Here is a 19,393-nt window from a genome sequence, read left to right as displayed (position 1 = left end):
CTCAAAAGGATCCAACTAATTTTAATTTTGTATCAGAACAAATCCAACACTATTTAATAGAATACAACAAAACCCAGGAAGCAGCATGAAAAATTCACAGCATCTGTCATTCAATAAAAAAATTAAACTTATAAAGAAGCAGGAAAATACAACCCATAAAATGAAGAGAGTCAATCACAGAAAGAGAATAAAGAAATAACAGAAAACTAATAGATAACAGTGTTAAAATAGCTTTTATAAATAGGTGCTTAGGTTTCTAAAAGCATAGAACATAAGCATGATAAGGAAAGAAAAGATATTTAAAAAGACCCCAGTGGAACTTCCACAGAAGAGAGATAATTTTTCAAATGAAAATGTACTAGATGTAATCAGTAGAGAAGAAAATATCAGTGAATTTGAAGATGTAGAAATAGACACCGTGCACACTTAAAAGCAGAAAGAAAAAGGCAGAGGGAAGTACTGAGCAGAGCTTCATCGACCTGTCAGGGTAGTATCACATATTCTTCTTCAGACAGATCAAGGCTGAGAGATGCCATTAACAGAAGACCTGCACCCCAGGAACCATGAAAGAAATTTTTCAGCCAGAAAGAAGTCCATAACAAACACAATTGTGCATCTGCACACAGGAATGTAGAATGGCAGAAGCGAATAGTAAATATGTGGGTGAATATAAAGATATTTTTGTTTTATATCTTTAAAAGTTAATAAGTCTGATGTACAATCAATCAACAATACATGAAAAAAAATGTTCATCATCACTAGCAATTAGAGAAATGCAAATCAAAGCCACTCTAAGATTTCATCTCACTCCAGTCAGAATGGCAGCTATCATAAAGACAAACAGCAACACGTGTTGGTGAGGATGTGGGGAAAAAGGCACACTCATCCACTGCTGGTGGGACTGCAAACTGGTGCAGCCAATTTGGAAAGCAGAATGGAGATTCCTTGGAAAATTGGGAATGGAACCACCATTTGACCCAGCTATCCCTCTCCTTGGTCTATACCCAAACGACTGAAAAACAGCGCACTACAGGGACACAGCCACATCAATGTTTATAGCAGCACAATTCACAAAGGCTAAACTGTGGAGCCAGCCTAGATGCCCTTCAGTAGATGAATGGATAAAAAAAATGTGGCATATAGACACAATGGAATATAACTCAGCAATAAAAGAGAATAAAATCATGGCATTTGCATGTAAATGGGTGGAGTTAGAGAAGATAATGCTAAGTGAAGTTAGCCAATCCCAAAAAACCAAATGCCGGATGTTTTCTTTGATATAAGGAGGCTGATTCATAGTGGGATAGGGAGAGGGAGCATGGAAGGAATAGAGGAACTCTACATAGGGCAGAGGGGTTGGAGGGGAAGGGAGGGGGCATGGGGTTATTAATGATGGTGGAATGTGACATTATTATCCAAAGTTCAGGTATGAAGACATGATTGGTGTGAATATATTATGTCTACAACCAGAGATTTGAAAAATTGTGCTCTATATGTGAAATATGAATTGTAATGCATTCCGATGTCATATATAAAAAAAAGTTAATGGGTCTGCTTAATGTAAAAATAACACCAATGTGTTATTATGGGGTTTTGGCCCACACAGAAGTTGATTCTTATGACAAAACCTCTTTGCTCACTATCAACAGAAAAGAGCTTTTTACATTTGCTTAAGAACATCTGTATAAAACCTACAGCTGACAGCAACAACTATTACTACTGCTACTACTTCCTCCTCCTCCTCTTCCTCCTCCTCTTCCTCTTCCTTCTCCTCCTCCTCCTCTTCCTCCTCCTCCTCTTCTTCCTCCTTCTCCTCCTCCTCTTCTTTCTGACACAGGGCCTCACTAAGTTGCTTAGGGCCTTACTAACTTGCTAAGGCTGGCCTTGAACTTACAATCCTCCTCTGACTTCATTCTTAATGGTACAAGATGGTGATTTCTTCTTAAATCAGAAATAAGGCACTTTCATTACTTTTATTCACATAGTAGTGGAGGTTCTAGTTAGTGCAGAAAGGAAAGAAAAAGAAATATAATACTGACAAATAGAAAAGAAGAAGTAAAACATGTCCATGGTTAGAATATCTATGTGTAGAATCCTAAACACTCAACAAAAATGTTACTAGATCTAGAAAGTATGTTTAGCGTGTCATTGAATGTAAGGTCAGTGTCCAGAAATCAGTTGTTTCTCCAAGTTATCAACAAACAGCAAGAAACTGGTTTTGCATCAAAAATATGAGATAATCTTGCTGAGAGAAATAAGGAAAACTCAAATGAAGAGAATTGTCATGACTATGGATTGGAAGATTAACAGTTAAGATGTCATCGTTCACCTAATTGATCTAGAGAGACAGTCTGATCCCTGTCAGAATCCCAGCAGGCTTTTTTCCCCTTCATAGAAATTTATAAACCAGTCCTAAAATTTAAGACTAAAAAGAATTTAAAGTCTAAAAATGTACAGAGCTGAAAACAATTTGAGAAAAGAAGTACAATGTTGAAGGACTCTTCCCCCTCATTTGAAAATCTACTGTAAACCACAGTAATCCGGACAGTGTGTTACTGGCATTGGAAGAGACCTGTACAACAGAGGCACAGAAGAGAGACCCACCCACTGATGTTTTTATAAATGCAGTAACTTAATAAAGAAATTTATCTTTTCAACAAATGGTGTTGGAACAAGTGGGTATATGTATGCCTCCCACCCCTAGAATGACCCTCTCCTTCATGCCATATATTAGTTAACTCAAAATGGATTGTAGCCCTAAGTGTAAAACTCGTAAAAGAAAACAAAGTAGAAAGTCGCTGTGACCTTAAGCTGGGCAGAGATTTCTTCAGGCACGAAAAGCCAAAATAGAAAAAAAAAGAGTTAGATTTCATTAAGATTTAAAACCTTTTCTCTTCAGAGACCACTAGGAGAATGAAAAGTCAAGCCATTGACAGGCAGACAGTATTTGCAAGACATATCTGCTACATGGCATGTATCATGTAGATATACTATATACACACACATACACACACAGACACACATATATATACACACATATGTATGTGTATATGTATATATAAAAAATACATATGGGGGGGCTGTTACAACTTAAGTATAAGCAAACAACCAATTAAAAATGGCAAAAGTTTTGAATAGATACTTTACTAAAGAAGATATATGAATGGCCAAGAAGTGTATGAAAAGATGCTCAAAATCATTAGTCATTGAACAAGTACAAATTGAAACCACTAGGAAACATCATCACACACTTGCTGTAATGTCTTAAATTAAAAATACTAATAACACAAGTGTTTTGGTCTCCCAGGAGTAACTGGCATTTCCATTCCTTGCTGGTGGGAATGCAAATCAGGGACAGCACTTTAGAAAATAGTTGACATTTTTGTATAAAATTAAAAATAAACTCAATAACTCAATAGTCTCACTGTTATATTTATCCCAGTGAATGAAAACACGCTCACATAACAACTTAAGGTACTTGATTGTTGATAGAAATTTATCCATGATGTTTCTAAACTGAAAGCAACTCAGATGTGTATCAGCTGGTGAGTGGATAAATATGTTGTGGTGTAGACACACAGTGGAACACTGCTCCATGCAACCGTGTAATGCATCTCAGCAGCATTATGCTAAATAAAGAAAAGCTGCTTGCAGGGGAGTATACACTATATAAAATTTCATTTATCTGAAGTCCTCAAAGAAGCAAACCATGTCAGCAAACAGTGGGACAGTTACCAGGGGCTGGGACCAGGGGAAGGGACTCATTACAAAGGGGTATAAGGGAACTTTCTGGGTGACACAGTGTTCTATGTTATGATTGTAGTGGAGCTTACAAGGCTGTAGATACTTGATGAGACAAGTATCTATAGCCTTGTAAGCTCCACTACAACTTAAAAGTTGATGGTTTTATTTATTTATTTATTTTTTGTGTGGTGCTGGGGATCAAACCCAGGACCTCACTCATGCTAGTTAAGTGCTCTACCATTGAGCTACATCCACAGCCCACCAGGATGGCTTTCACTTTCTTTTTTTTTTTTTTTTTTTTTTTGCATGTAGATTTTACCTCTGCAAAACTGATTTGATTTTTGAAAGGCAAAAAAAAAAAAAAAAAGAAGAGTTCTTTTACAAATGTATGATATATGATATGTCAAGATCATTGTAATGTTTTGAGCAACCAATAAAAAAAAAGAAGAGTTCTTTTAATAACTTTTTGCAGTATAGTTGATGTCACTCTTGAAAAGTTAGTCCTTTTTGGAACATGCCTAGTTGCAATTACATCACCTCACTGGACATAACCAATGGATGCTGACTTTTACTGGGTGTAACCAATCACCAACATACACCACCAACTTGGAATTGTATTTAAATTGCTGGTCCTGCCACACTGAAGAGTTTTGCTACAAGGCCATCAGTGAGATTGGCGACCTTGCTGTCCATCCCTGGACCTACTCCACCATTCCCTGACGTCCAGCCATCAGCTGGAGAGAACCACCAGACAAGGAAGAGAAGTCATGTGGCATCGGAGGTATTTTGGAACTGTGGTTGCCCTAGGATTCTGTGATTTGCTTATAGTGTTTAATTAATGAGCAATGAAAGCTAGTTGGGGTACTCTAGTATACACAACACTTTTGCATTAATTGTTTATCTGCTTATAGTGTTTAATTAGTGTGCACTGAATGCTAGTTGGGGTGTTCCAGCACACCCAACACTTTTTGCATTAATTGTTTATATTTGATGAATGGTGTGATCAAATATACGTTTGCATTTAAAGACAAAAAAAAAAAAAAAAGAAAGTCCTTTTTGCCCAGCAAGAAAGGATAGTGTCTGAGCCTGACTTTTGACCTTTCAGCTGAGGACGTGGATTTGTTCATTCTAATTCTTAAATGTTTTAAAAGTATTATGCTACCTTAGTAATGCTGAGTACAACTAGTGCCCAGATTTGAGTTTCTATATATTAGTGTTTAAATAAAAGAAAACAGAGGTAGGGCAGGTAAGTACAAAGTGGAACACCTTTGTGGGACCAGAAAAAAAGGGTTTAAAAAAAAAATGACTGGGATGGGGCAGTGCAACTTAATTGGGCTACCAATGGCCAAAGCAGAGAAAATGTCAGCAATAAAATATGGTGACAGTAATAGATTATAACCCAAGAGCCCCATCCCAAACATCCAGGGTTCCTGTGGCAAAACCACCCATTTCCTGGGGAAATTTGCATTTGAATCTGAATGCCTGAGTGAGACATTAGATTCTCTGTGGATTCAATGTTCTGATTCTCATTTGCCTTAGGTAACTCAAAACCAACTGCAGTTTGCTATAATCTAAGAATCTTATGTAGAGTTTCTTCATGCTTTTGCTTGAAAGGTATAATTTCAAGATCTTTTGAAGATTTGAATTGGGATTTCTAAAGTTTGCAAATATCTTGGATTTTCATGGTAAATCTGAGAAGGCCCTTATTTGGCAATGTGACTACTGAAAACGTTTGTAAGCTAGGTATGGAAGGACATGCCTCTAGTCCCAGCTACTCAGAAGGCTGATACAGGAGAATACTTGAGTTGGTGACTTCAAGACTAACCTGGAAACTTGTCAAGAAAAAAAGGGGAGGGCCAGGTGGCTCATGCCTGTAATCCCTGCTTTAGGGAGGATGAGGCAGGAGAATCACAAATTCCAGACTAGTCCTAGCAATTTAGCAAGGCCCTGGGCAACTTAAGGAGGCCCTGTCTTGAAATAAAAAATGAAAGAGCTGGGAATATAACTCAGGGGTAAAGCACCTCTGGGTTTAATCCTCCGCCCTCATAAAAAAAAAAAAAATGGCTGGGGAAGGCACTGGGGATGTAACTCAGTGGTAGAGTACTTGCCTAGCCATGTGCAAGACGCTGGGTTCTATCCTCAGTAAAATACATGTAGAAAGGAAATGTACAAAATGCAGGTTAACATACTTTTATTTCTTAGTGTTAACCCTTCTAGTTATTTTTTTTAAAAAAAACTCTTATTATGAAAAATTCAAAACATACAAAATTGAAGTGAATGTGTGATAAACTCCCGTATATCCATTAGGAATCATCATTATTTTGAGATTTTGTTTCTAAATATTGCATAGTGGTGTTACTCAACCACGTGGGTGTTTTTTGATGATATACATACTTTCCTTGTAGAAATAAAATCTATTTTAAAAGGAACAGAGTCTAAGGCTTAATGCACGCTGGCCCTGGGCCATGTCCTGTGCTGGGATGTCTTGCTCCCATTTGGTCCAGGGGAGGTGGTGACAGTGATGTTTTGGATTCCTTTGGAGTCTAATTCACCTAAACCCATCATCAGTGGTCCATAGGTAGAATTTGAGTTTTATTTTATTTTTTGTACACAAAAATGTTGATTCTAAAATGATATAGATTATTATTGGAAAAATCCAGTCACTAATGAAATTATTACTTATAAAGTTGTATACCCAAATTTATAATTTGTTACATAGTATTACACATAGAAAGAATTAAAATATAACCCAGGACTACATGGTGAAAAATAAGTCCTCCCTTATTACCCACCACCAAGCAGTCCCCCAGCCCTCTGGACTCCCCAGTCTCTTCCCTGTGGCCTCTGCTTTGACCAGTCCCTGATTCGCTCTGGTGAATATCTTCTACTTTGTTCAAGTACAAGGCATCAGAGACTGTGTGTGCAGTGGTGTCTCTTTCATATTATTTGCCTACTCAGAACTTGCCTCTGTAGAAGAGCCAGTCCAGAATCTTTGGCTTCTCCATCCATTTTTCCTTTGACTCTTATTGCCACAGTCTCACAGTGTACCATTTTCCTCCTCCTTTGCAGTTTACTGTGTCTTAATTTCTTATTCTTTCTCAGATGTTCTTTCTGTTTTGAACTTGAGAGGTACTAAATATGGAATTCATCCTTCCTTCCTCTTGCTTTGTCATCCCATTCTGCTTGGTGATCTCATATCTGGTCTCTGCATTGCTTATGTCCTAACCAGTCCCTTCACTGGTCTTAAGCCCATTCAGATCATAATCTAACATGCAGTTTCTAGAATACTTCCTATTTATTTGTTTGCTGTAGGCAACAGAGTCCAGCCTCAGCACTGTGGTAGCTGTCCTGTCCAGGATAACACTCAGCATCTAAGCAAGAGTGCACTTCATTCAGCTTTTTCCTGTCAAGACCCTCATGGCTTAGCTCTTTTTCATGACCTTGTTTTCTCTGGTATTACTCTCCTATTGGCAGGTCCCTCTTCGATGAGAGCAAAACTTTTTTTATCCTCTCAAACTTTATACTTCCTTTGTGTCTCTGGCCCACAATTCAAGTGCTGTTGTGAGGAATTGATGAATGGAGAGGTACACATTTAGTTTGACTTTTTAAAAAATTTATTCAAATTTGTTATATATGATGGCAGAATGCAATTCATTTCATATTACACATATAGAGCACAATTTTTCAAGTCACTGATTGTATACAAAATATTTTCACATCATTTGGGTCTTCATACATGTACTTAGGGTACCGATGTCTAACTCATTCCACCATCATTCCTACCCCCTTGCGCCCTCCCTTCCCCTCCCTCCCCTTTGCCCTATCTAAAGTTCCTCCATTCCTCTCATGCTCCCCCCCCCCATCGCCATTCTGAGTCAGCAACCTCATATCAAAGAAAAATTCGGCCTTTGATTTTTTGGGATTGGCTTGCTTCACTTAGCATGATATTCTCCAACTCCATCCATTTACCTGCAAATGCCATGATTTTATTCTCTTTAAATGCTGAGTAATGTTCCATTGTGAATATATACCACAGTTTCCCTATCTGTTCATCTACTGAAGGGCATCTGGGTTGGCTCCACAATTTAACTATTGTGATGTGCTGCTTAGTTTCACTTTTTGTTAGAATGCCTTTCCCTTGTTGTAGGATTTCTTTTGACTTCTGCTTAATTTCTTATGGGTAACTGTTACTTACATGGTGGAAATTGAGATTGCCAGCTGTGTTTATAAACATTCAGCTTCATTCGTGTCTCTGAACACAGTTAATTGATCCTGTCTATTAACTATTATGAAACTGAAACCAAACTTCAGGTGTAAGCTCATAAAGAAGAACTCAAAACTAAAATGAGTTCTAATCAAGAAGGCACCAAACGGCACAAGCAAGCTGTAGTTCAAGAAGTGACCAGCATTTGACTTTTTAAACTGTTAACTTGTTTTAAATTTTATGGTGCATGGAAAAGATCAAAGGGGAGGGGCAATACCAATTGTGTTTTTTTCCAAAACCAGTTCAGCGGTTATTTACCTTTCAAGCAATTAACATAATTACCATTATGCTAAAAAGTAATTTTGGAAAGTTGTGCCCTGAGCTCTTATGGCTCCACCGGGACAGTTTTAGTTGGGACTTATCTTTTTGATGGAAGCCTAATTGCAGTTTTGGCTTTGTGCACACAAACAGAAGCAGCTAATTGTTTAGGCAAATAGCAGATTAATTTAAATATGCATCCCTAATAAAACAAAAATGGTATCCATTATGGTCCTTGTTCCCATGACGAGGAATATAAATACTCTGTGCAAGTACCATTAGGCAGAGGTCTTAAGGATTGTCAACATTATTTCACAGTGGTAGCGCTTTCCAGATACCTAGTAATCTTTACAAAAGCTAACATAAATCAGTTTAAACTCATTTAGATCCCATTTCCACTATATGCAGTTTCATTACCACACTCTGGCTGGCCTCCTCTGGGAGGTGGGAGGGGCGTTCTGCAAACTGGCATGGGTGCCCATCCACAGCTGCTGAGCAGCTTTATGTCTCCTCCAAAAGCCGCCCTCATTACTCATGTCATCATTAATGGCTGTTGCTAGTCTAGGGCCACTGGAGTTCCTTCCGTCAAGTCTTCTTTCCTTTCCATCAAGGTGGAGAGTCCTGAGCTCAGGAAGCAGGTGGGGCTGCCAGACCCTGCTCCCACCTAATTTGGGGGGCCTTGGTCTGTCCTCATTATCTTCTTTCAGAGTCTTAGAAAGACCCAGTTTCCTTTGTCTGCATCCTTTCATATTTCTTGGGAGGAGAGCAGTACCATTCATCCCAGCACCACATCAGATTTCAACGTAGAACGACACCTGCTCCACCTTCTAGTCTGATGTGAGGCAAAGTGGGGGTCATCAACTTTGACTCTTAAGGCTTATGCCTGGCAGATCATGGCTGGTGAAGGAAATGGTAACTGAGACCTGCTTCTTAAATCACCGAGAACCTCCCTTTGCCTTTGCTGAGGATTTTTCTTGTTTTCCTTTGGTGTAATATGCAGGGTGGGTGTGGTAGACACCTTTGGGGTGTCTCCTTGCTTTGAAGTCCCTTTGCAGCCCCTCTAGAGGAAGGCAGGTATGTAGGATTTGAGTTGCCTTTTGGCCTCAGCTGATTGGACAAGGGATGGGGAAACCTTTCATGGACTCGGACTCAGACTTGTGGTCTCGGAGTAGAAGACCTTGTGGAATGGGGACAGCCACTATTCTTCATCTACTCAGGGACAAGAGAAAGCTGGATTGTGCAGAGAGAAAAATGAAACTGTCAGAATTGAAGATAAGCTCTGCCTTGTTTCCAGTGTCTTCCTTGTTCTGGTTCTGATCTCTTGCATTTCCTACCCTTGGGCTATATGACAGCTATACCTTTTTGGTCTGTTTTCCTGATGTGTTTAAGCCAATTTCACTGGATTCTGTTTCTTACAACCAAATGCTCCCTTACTGAAACATGAGACAAACATCCAGCAAGCCTTCACAGATGTTAGGCCCTGTTCAGCACTCACAATTCACTGCTGTGGGGAGCAGAGAAGAACACAACTCTGCCACTTTTATAAATCCACACGATGTCCAAAGCCAAGTCTCTTCATTGCTGTGTCTGCAGTATGAGAAAACTTGGTCTTTTGAATGAATCTATATCCGATTTTGTTTAAAACAGACCCTATTTGAGAAGCAGATTTCTTTGGCTCTGAGAGGCATTGACTAGTTCTTCCTTAGTCATGCAGTGAATGTGGACCTAGTTCAACTTTGAAGTCTTTGGAAAAGTTAGCCACTCCATTTTTGGGGACCTGAAAATGGAGTGATACTGTGACAGAAGTTTAAACTTTATGTTGTGTTTAATTTTACATTTTAGTAACTAAAATGTTTGTTTTCTTCTAGTATGTGTTTTGTGAGAATAGGGATCACATTCTTCTAATCTTTTTTAAATATATTTTTTAGTTGTTGATGGACTTTTTATTTTCACTTATTTGTACATGGTGCTGAGAATCGAACCTAGTGCCTCATACATGCTAAGCAAGCGCTCTACCACTGAGCCACAACTCCAACCCTACATTCTTCTAATCTTTATGTGCTCCCAGGTGAGGTACTTTGTAGATGCCACTAGAATGTCAGTTGTATGCAATCAGAGACTTTTTTGTTTTATCTGATTCACTACAGCATTCCCAGTGCCTACAGCAGTGCATGGGCACCAAGCAAGGGCTCAATAAGTATTTGTTGAATGCATTATTACATTAATTCCTTTTTGTTATCAACATGGATGATGATCAACTACAGTATTATAGAATATTTTTATAATTCAAGTATTCACAGTTTAAGTCTCTGAAGTTTTGAGGTTGTAAAAGTAGCCATGATTAACTACTAATAAGTTGACCATTTATAATATTAGCCTTCATTCAAACATCCCTCTCTGTCGGCTGCTGTGCCCATTCTTGCAGCTGTGCTTTTGGGTCACATACCCAGCTACACAGTTCAGAGGGAAATTGCAAATCTTGCAGAAGTTGCAGGATTTTATAATGTTGATGTAAGTAGAAGAACACCAGAAGTGGTGATTTTGTGGGTAAAAAGAAATGGCTCTTTTTCTTATTATTTAAATCAGTCTAAACGATAATTGCCTGCTTATGCAAAAATAACAGTGTATGCAAGGCTTATCACATAATGCAGAAATAAAAAGTATGCCAGGAGCACAAAGGCTGGGAGGGGAGAAATGAAGCATATTGCTGTCAAGTTCTCCACTTTGTGAGGTGCAAATACTCTTGAAGGGAGACTGTGCTTAGTCAGTCATGCATCTTAAAATGCTAAAGTAATAAGTAAAATAACACAATGAAGAATTTTGACTCATAAGCCAACAAAGGAATCAAAATAATATCAATGCAAACTCAACCCAAACAATCAAAAGAGAGAGTGTGGGGGGGGGGAAGGTAGCAAAGAACAGATAGGACAAACAGAAACAAACAGAAAACAAATAGCAAAGTGGTAGATTAAGCCCAACCTCATCATAATCACATTAAGTATACTAAATAATCTAAACACCCCAGCTAACAGCAAGACTATTTACTGTCTATAAGAAACCCACTTTGAAGTCATGAGGCAGAGTAAAAAGGTGAAGATCCAGCTACCAACAGTAACCAGAAGAAAGCTGGAGTGGTTTTGGCAAGTACAGAAAAAGTGGATTTCACAGAAAAAAATATAACCAGGGGTACAGAGGGGCATTGCTTTATCATAAAGGGTCAGTTCTTCAAAAAGCAACACCAGTCCTTAATGCTTAGGCATTAAAAGGGATGTTGGAGAACTGTATGGCCATTAAATTCATGGAGCCCTGGAATATATTTTTATCTAAAAGGGTCCTTTTTTTGTTTTTTTAAGAATTTTTTTCACAATACCTTTATTCTATGTATTTACTTTTATGTAGTGCTGAGGATTGAACCCAGGGCCTCACACATGCTAGGCAAGTGCTCTACTACTGAGCCCCAGCCCCGGCCCTAAAAAGGTCCTTATCCGGTTGCAGTGTCATATGCCTGTAATCCCAGTAGCTTGGGAGGCTGAGGCAGGAGGATCATAAGTTCAGAGCCAGCCTCAGCAACTTAACAAGGCCCTAAGCAATTCAATGAGACCCTGTCTCTAATAAAATATTAAAAAGGGCTGTGGATATGGCTGGCTGGTTAAGCACCCCTGGGTTCAATCCCTGGTACCAAAATAAATAAAAAAAAACAAAACAAAAAAGTCCTTCTCAAGATAGCTCTGTGAAACTCAACTTTGGGGGGTGAAGTGTATTTTATTGCATCCAGTTCTTTCAGTTCTGTTGGAAAAATGATGCCAACAAAACCAAAATACTTAATCAATAGTGAAAAATGTGTTTATAGATAAACTCCATGTGTGCTTAGAGTGAGCTGTGGCTCAACAGCCTCCATGCTTGGCAGAACGGGGTGAGTTTGTTGGTGTATGGCAGTTACTCAGCACGCTCCTTGTTATTTCATGAACTTGTAAACATAGCCACTCATCCTGCACCTCTCTAGTTGAATTTCAGCTTAGCTTCTGTTTCTTCTCTTACACAAAGTGAGTTCTTGATGTGCCTCCCTGAGAGGAGACAAGGAGTCTGGACCCTTGAAAGCTCCATGCAAGTAGCAGCTTTTATTTCTCTTGACTGTTGGTGGCAATGTCTCAAAGCACATGCAGACACATGCAGTGCAGAGCATTTGCGAGAGCCCCCTGTGAAGACAGCACTTCCTGGACTGGGAGAGCCCAGCTCCAATCTAATGGGCAAACTATGGGCATTTCCTGTGGCACAGCTTTTCCCTCTGAGTCAGAATGGAGAGAATTTGGCAAAATATTCATCAGGGGAATGCGTCGTTCCGTGGAGCCTTTCGGGATCTGTATCTCCTTAGAGAACATACTGTCTTATATTCTAACGCTGAGCTTGAGGAAAGCTCTGCTTTTGTGTGCTCACCTGCTTAGGCTACTGACAGTTTGAAAGTCTTGCAAAGTGGCCCAGATGTATTACTTTCTTTTAACTTTATGTGAGCTGAATGATAGTTTACAGTAAGAACCTAAAATTCAAGGCGTTTATAGTTCAGAGACCAAATTCAAGGCAAGAGCAAAGGGTGATGGGAAGATAGATTGGAAAGAGAAAAAAATGAAGAGCTTTATTCTAGGCAATAGGAAGTTACAGGAAATGGGACTGGATTTGTGGATGAGCAATAGAAAGGAAATTAGCATTATTGGTAGATTAAATACACTTACACACAGCAGGCACTATAGGATGCATACAAATTGGAGATAACTAGGAATGGCCCATCCTCAGCATTTTATACAGTTGGTCTCCTAAGCCCAGCAGTCCTGTGCAGTAAGTAATGTTACCTTTAGTTTTACAGGTGGAGAAAGAGACTCACAACTATGGAGTAACTCCTCCAAATCCTACAGTTAGCAAGTAGTGGAGCTGGATTCAACCAAATAGCTGTAGACTCTGTTATGTCCGTGCAATTATTTCTTGTTGAATTTTGAAAAATAAAATGATTGTATGATTCTTATAAGATCATACATACTAAGTGAATTTAAAGTTGTTACCTGCATGGTTTCTTTCTACCTAGGATTTCTTAATATTTGGGACTTGAGGACTGGGAAGTACCCTATTCATCATTTTGAGCATGATGCAAGAATACAGGCGCTGGCCCTCAGCAAGGACGATGCCACAGTTGCCACAGCTTCCGCTTTTGATGTTGTGATGTTGTATCCCAATGAAGAGGGGTACTGGCAGATCGCTGCAGAATTTGAAGTTCAGAAACTGGTAAGCCTTTATTCCGGTGAACTTGTTTTCTCTTCTTGGAATCTCTGGGTCTACTATAAACAAATAGGATAGTGGCAGCTCCTGTTCACCTGGGGCTTCCTATAGGCTCCTATTTCCATAAATCTCATGACAGCCTGCAAAATAGTTGGTATTATCTTCTCCATTTACCCAGAATCCAGGAGAGGCTTAAGGTGAATTGCCTAGCCCCAGAGCTAAGAAGTTGTGGTTTAAATCTCAGAGCTGGGCCGCCTGGATCAGTGGTAGCACACTTGTCTAGCCTGTGGGAGGCCCTGAATTTGATCCAGTACTGCAGAAAGAAAACCCAAAATATGCCAACCTCAGGACTAATTTCAGGGCCAGAGTTTCTCATCACTGTGTCCTCACACTCCTCTAGACTAAAATGGTAGACTTCTGCTCACCCCTGGAAGTCTGAGATCAGTTTCTGGCTGAATGCAGAAGTGAAAATGAGTTCAACAGTGCTGTCCAGGTCCATATGGAAGGAAGGTTTTCACCCTACATTTTCTTTGTCCTAAGGTTGTCAAACCTGGGATTAAGAGCAACTCTTGAGTGAAAATAGATTTGAGTCAGTGTTAATTGGGTAGCCATGTTTCAGGATGCCACATATGAAGCTGAGCCAGCTAAGGAATCTTTACATAGAACTTATTTCAGAGTGCAGTTGTATGAGAATCTGATTTTGTATGGAGATGATTTTGTGGGAAGGAAGTATCCGTGCTGAATTTGGATTTAATGTAAACAAACTGGATTTTGGCACTAATTGGGAGAATGCACAGAAAAGCCAACATTGAATAATGAATTGATGGCCTAACCTAGAACCAGCCCTTAATCTCTCTCAATTTTCTCTCTGGTAGAAATCTTGTTAAATTTGAATAACTTAAAAGCCAAGGCATTAATATTTCACTTCCTCAGACTTCTTGTCCCTTCAAGGGTTAATGTCCCTGAGCTCAATATCTGGTACCAGCCCCCCACCCACCCAAAAAAGGATTAGGTCTCTGCAGTTTGGAGTAGTATCCCTGCAACCTGCCTGATGCTGTCATCTTATCTTTGGGGTTTTATTTAAAAAAATGAAAGTACAATCTTTCTCTTTATTATGTAAACTACCACAGTGCTTATTATTTTGTCTCTGACTGAAAGACACTATAGACCAGCAATAATTATATGAACTAAGATGATTATTTAAGATTCAAGCCAGGCACAGTGGCACATACCTGTAATCCCAGTGGCTTGGGAGTCTGGGGCAAGAGGATCCTAAGCTCAAAGCCAGTCTCAGCAACTTAGCAAGGCCATAAGCAACTTAATGAGACCCTATCTCTAAATAAAAAATAAAATGGGCTGGGGATGTGACTTGTTGGTTAAGCGCCTCTGGATTCAATTCCTGATTTAAAAAAAAAAATGCGAATCCCCCTATAAGGTATAAATCCTGCCTTGGCAATAAGGTGTCCTGGCATAGACTGGAAGCTTTTTGAAGTACTTTACAGCTCCCAGCAAATGGCACAACCACTGTCAATCTGAGCCTTTTGGTCTGTCAAAAATCCAACGTCAACATGAAGTTAAGTGGCTGGACTTGGAATGTCCACTTTAGGAAAATGAGGAATGAGTTTTAGAAAAGAGATGAAGCATTGTTGGAGGTGTGTGTTATAATACATTTTTATGTCTATTTCTTACCCTGGGTAAGGAGGTGCCACAGGATGTGCTGGGTATCCCTAGAAAAAGTACTCCCCAGCCCAGAAAGCTGAACGTTTTCTTTTTCCCCAGACATGCTTCCTGAATAGCAGTGGCAGTGTTCCCAGGTTTGTAGTGTTAGCCTGGAGCATCCGTCCTTTGTGATGGACCCATGGCTCAGGGTGTTGGGCTGCTACTTACATGGTTGAGCCCAAGGATTAGTAGAGTGACCCGGATGTTTACTGTCTTTCAAGCTCCTCTGGACAGTCTTCAGAATTCAGGATTTTGAACTCATTTGGCATGCTGTCAGGGCAGTGCTGTTCTTTTACACCGTGGATTTTCATAATTACACAGTGTGTCTCACCTTCAGCACTCATGCTCTCATAATTTATTCGAGGAGGGAAAACTTGGTGTGAACTGCACTAGAAAGAAATGTGCCCCCCAAGAATAGAAGAAAGCAAATAATTTTTTAAAGTTTCCTCATCCCTTGCAAATTAGAGAAGGCGCTAGCACTAGTGTAATCTAGTGTAGTCTAGTATAGTCTGGAGTACTGAAATGCTGGCTTCCTACCCCTAGATGGCCAAATGGAATCATTTGGAATTGTTGCCTGACATGGAAACTGGGTGATAGCAGTTAACTCAGATAATCTTTTTTAACCTTTTTGTAACATATTTATGGCATTTACACAAATTTGTTAAAATATGGTTTTGTTAATTTTGCACTGAATGAACTTATTTTCTTAGTTTCTTGTACAAAAATAAAAATATATTTTGTTTTGTTTCAAATCGCTAGTATACCCTCACAGTTCAGAATTCAAAAGACACATTGGGAAACACTAACAGTGGGCAGTCTCCTTGGCACCTAGTCTCACAGCCCATTTCCCTCCCTGAAGGAAAGCATTGTGGGAAGGTTCATGCATTGTATACTTCTCTGTCCCCGTCTTTTACACACATTAGCACACTGGAAATCCTCTTACCTTGCTTGCATCCTTACTTTCTCCCTCAAATTTATCTTGGAGGTATCCCATTTGTATCAGTTTATAAAAAATATCTTCATGCTTTCTTCTGTGACTGCATGGTATCTCAATATATAGATGTATTTTAAGTTATTTAATTAGTCTTTTGGTAGTGAATGTTGAAACTTTTCCAGTTTTTAGTTATGACAAAATAGCACTGCAATGAATAACATTGCCCACAATTGTTTTGCATATGGGTTTATTTACAAGTACATTCTCAGAAGTGGACTTGCTGGGTGTGAGAGTGTGTTCATTTGACATTTTGGAAGAATTGTCAGATTTCCTTTGATGAGCTGGACCAGATTTTATCCCCACCAATAGCAAGTGGTAACCATAAACATGAGTGTCCCAACCCAATGTGTTCTCAGACTTACTGATCTTCACTGATATGACAGGTGAAAAATGAGTTTTCAATGAGATTTCACTCTTGTGTTTTATTTTTCAGGGGTGTATTGTGTATCTTTCACTATGAACATCATTTCATTTGAGCAAAAACTGTTGGTGGGGCTGAGTGGTAGAGCATTGGCTTAGCACATGTGAGGCACTAGGTTCCATCCTCAGCACTACATAAAAGTAAATAAATAAATAAATAAATGGGTCCATCTACAACTAAAAAGATATTTTTTAAAAAACGGTGTTTCATTTCTGTAAACAGTCCCTTTGCTTGTCTTTTTCTGTTGGGTTGCTGGTCTTCTTACTGATGTATAGAAAAATTTGCTATTTTTGACCATATTGGAGTACATTGTAGGACTAAACAACTCTTATCCTTTAACAGGTTGACTACCTTGAAATAGTTCCAGATACTGGAAGGTACCCTGTGGCAGTGGCCACTGCTGGAGACCTGGTATACCTGCTGAAAGCTGAAGACTCAGCCAGAACCCTCCATTATGTCTACGGCCAGCCTGTCACATGTTTAGATGTCTCAGCCAACCAGGTGGCTTTTGGCGTAAAGAGTCTAGGATGGGTGTATGAAGGAAACAAGGTACAGAAAGATGCACAATTAACAAAAAGCAAGACAGACTTTATTTTTTATAAAGCAATTAAAAATTAAAGCTGATCTTATTTCTTTTCAGATGTATTAGGGCAGTATATCCGCTTAGGAAAAAAATTCAAGCACTTCCAAAGATACAAAGTGAAAAGTGATTATTTCCTTTCTTTTCCCTTTTTCAACCCCACTGCACTGAAGAAACCATTAGTAATTTTTTGATATTCTTATAGTGAAGTTTAATTCATAGATAGGTACATTTGCTTACTAAAAACATATCTGTAGGAATGAGATCATAGTATTGATAATATTCATGCTATTCTGTATCTAGTGTTTTCACTCATTACCATGCCTCAGAGAGCATTTCATGTTCCAGTATACTAGGCTCTCTTACCCAGATCCAGTGTGTGTTCACGGTCCACAGGCTCCTTAGCCTTTCCCTCGCTTTCATTGTTTTGGCTGTCACTGGCAATGCTGCACAGCATGTTGCAACTTGAAAACAATCCTGTGTGGTGTATCTGTAGGATGTGCATTGAGATGTGGACGGACATTGCCAAATTGCACTCTAGAAAGGTTGCATCATAATTTACATTCTCACCAACAGGGTATCAAACTACCTTCTGGTACTCTTTGAGTGAGATACAGAGAGACACATTTTTAGTTGAAATTCTTTGAATGATGACTAAATTTCATTATTCCATTGTTTTTTACTATTCTAACTGTAGACCAAGCTGATTTATAGAACTCTGCTTTTGTGGGATCGGGGAGAAAGAAATGAAGTTTTTGTTTGGTTTTGTGTTTCTTCCAATTTGTCTGCTCCCATCATGGCTGGCAGTTGGTAGGATTCCTGGGAAGGAACATCTGAAGCCAAGGACTCCTTTGGCAGCGGACTTCTCCTAAGGAAGGAGACTCCTTTCCACATTGCAGTATGTGAATACAGAAAGAACGAGGTTCTGTACATGCACAGCTCCGCTCTCTCGCCTACTACCTAGTGTGACTTTGGGCAGGTTGCTTACCCTCTTTATGCTGGTTTCCTCATTTATAAAATGGAGTTCCATTGTTGCAGGACTAAATGAAAAGATACATGTGAAGCTTTTAAGCAGCAGTCCCTAGCACAGGAGAGTGTTAATTATCCCTCCATGCTGACTAGTTGTTTTTACCATTCAGTTGGACTCTGGTCTCTGGTGGTGATTTTCACATCCTTTGTATTTGACCTGTAAGGTCATTTATGTACGTGCCCCTATTTTTACAGCTTAGTCAGTACTCAAGAATTGAAGCATCCTGAATTCTAATCACATATTCTTCACCCCAGAAGACTGAGAAAATATGTGTGGCATACTGAAGTCTCTCTGTGAGGAGGCTGCCTTCGGTGCTGGGGTCAGCCTGTTGGGCTGGAGCAGATCTGATGCACTGTGGCTGGGAAGTCCGAGGTGCCAAAACTCCTGAGTTTCATCTTCCTGTGAAGAGGGAAGGAGCAAGAATTGGAGTTCTAAGGCAGTTTCCTTTTTTATGCTCTGGACTTTATTTTCTGATCCTGGTAAGCTCACTTATTGAGAAAGAGACTATTTTTAAATTTTTCATATATATTTTTGAAAGGCCTTTTTTATATTGTTTAAATTGTGATACTGGGGATCAAACCAAGGGCCTCATACATGCTAGGTGAGAGTTCTATCACTGAGCTATACCCCTAGCCCAATTTTTTCATATTTTCAATCCAGTTTAATTTGTGTGTGTGTGTGTGTGGTGCTGGGAATGGAACCCATGGCTTACCACATGCTAAGCATGGACTGACTATACCCCCAACCTCTTTTCAAACTTTTAATAAATTTTTTATCCAGCAGGTCCTATTGAATGGATTTATTACTATAAAGAGACAATTGTAGTGGATAGATTTGAGAAACTCAATGTTAAAGGGATAGTTCAGCATAAAATTGGACTGGAAGGATTCCCCTCCTTTTCTTTTCAGTGCTGGGGATCAGACCCCAGGCCTCGAGGGTACTAGGCACACTGTCTGAGCTACATTCACATCTCTGGAAGGATCCTTTAGATGCAGATGTAAGCAGGTGTTTTTTTTTTTTGTTGTTGTTGTTATTTTTGTTTTTGATGACTCTCAAAATTTTCAGCCTATTTCAAATCATTAATTATGAGATCAGTTGGCTAATACATTAATTTTAAT

The 19,393-nt window shown here is 39.3% G+C and overlaps 1 protein-coding gene across 1 annotated transcript in view; it reads left to right on the top strand.

Annotated features, from left to right (window-relative positions):
• Fbxw8 (F-box and WD repeat domain containing 8) overlaps positions 1-19,393 on the top strand; it is a 108,590-nt gene that overhangs the window by 52,153 nt on the left and 37,044 nt on the right. Inside the window, exons 6-7 of the mRNA XM_026386028.2 lie at positions 13,341-13,537; positions 17,008-17,214. Coding sequence (XP_026241813.1) covers positions 13,341-13,537; positions 17,008-17,214 — 404 coding nt within the window. The remainder of the gene's footprint in view (positions 1-13,340; positions 13,538-17,007; positions 17,215-19,393) is intronic.

The sequence above is a fragment of the Urocitellus parryii genome, chromosome 3 (assembly GCF_045843805.1).
Source record: "Urocitellus parryii isolate mUroPar1 chromosome 3, mUroPar1.hap1, whole genome shotgun sequence".
NCBI classification, from domain to species: Eukaryota; Metazoa; Chordata; class Mammalia; order Rodentia; family Sciuridae; genus Urocitellus; species Urocitellus parryii.
Note: the sequence above shows the minus strand (reverse complement) of the source record. Positions and strands in the feature narration are given on the sequence as shown.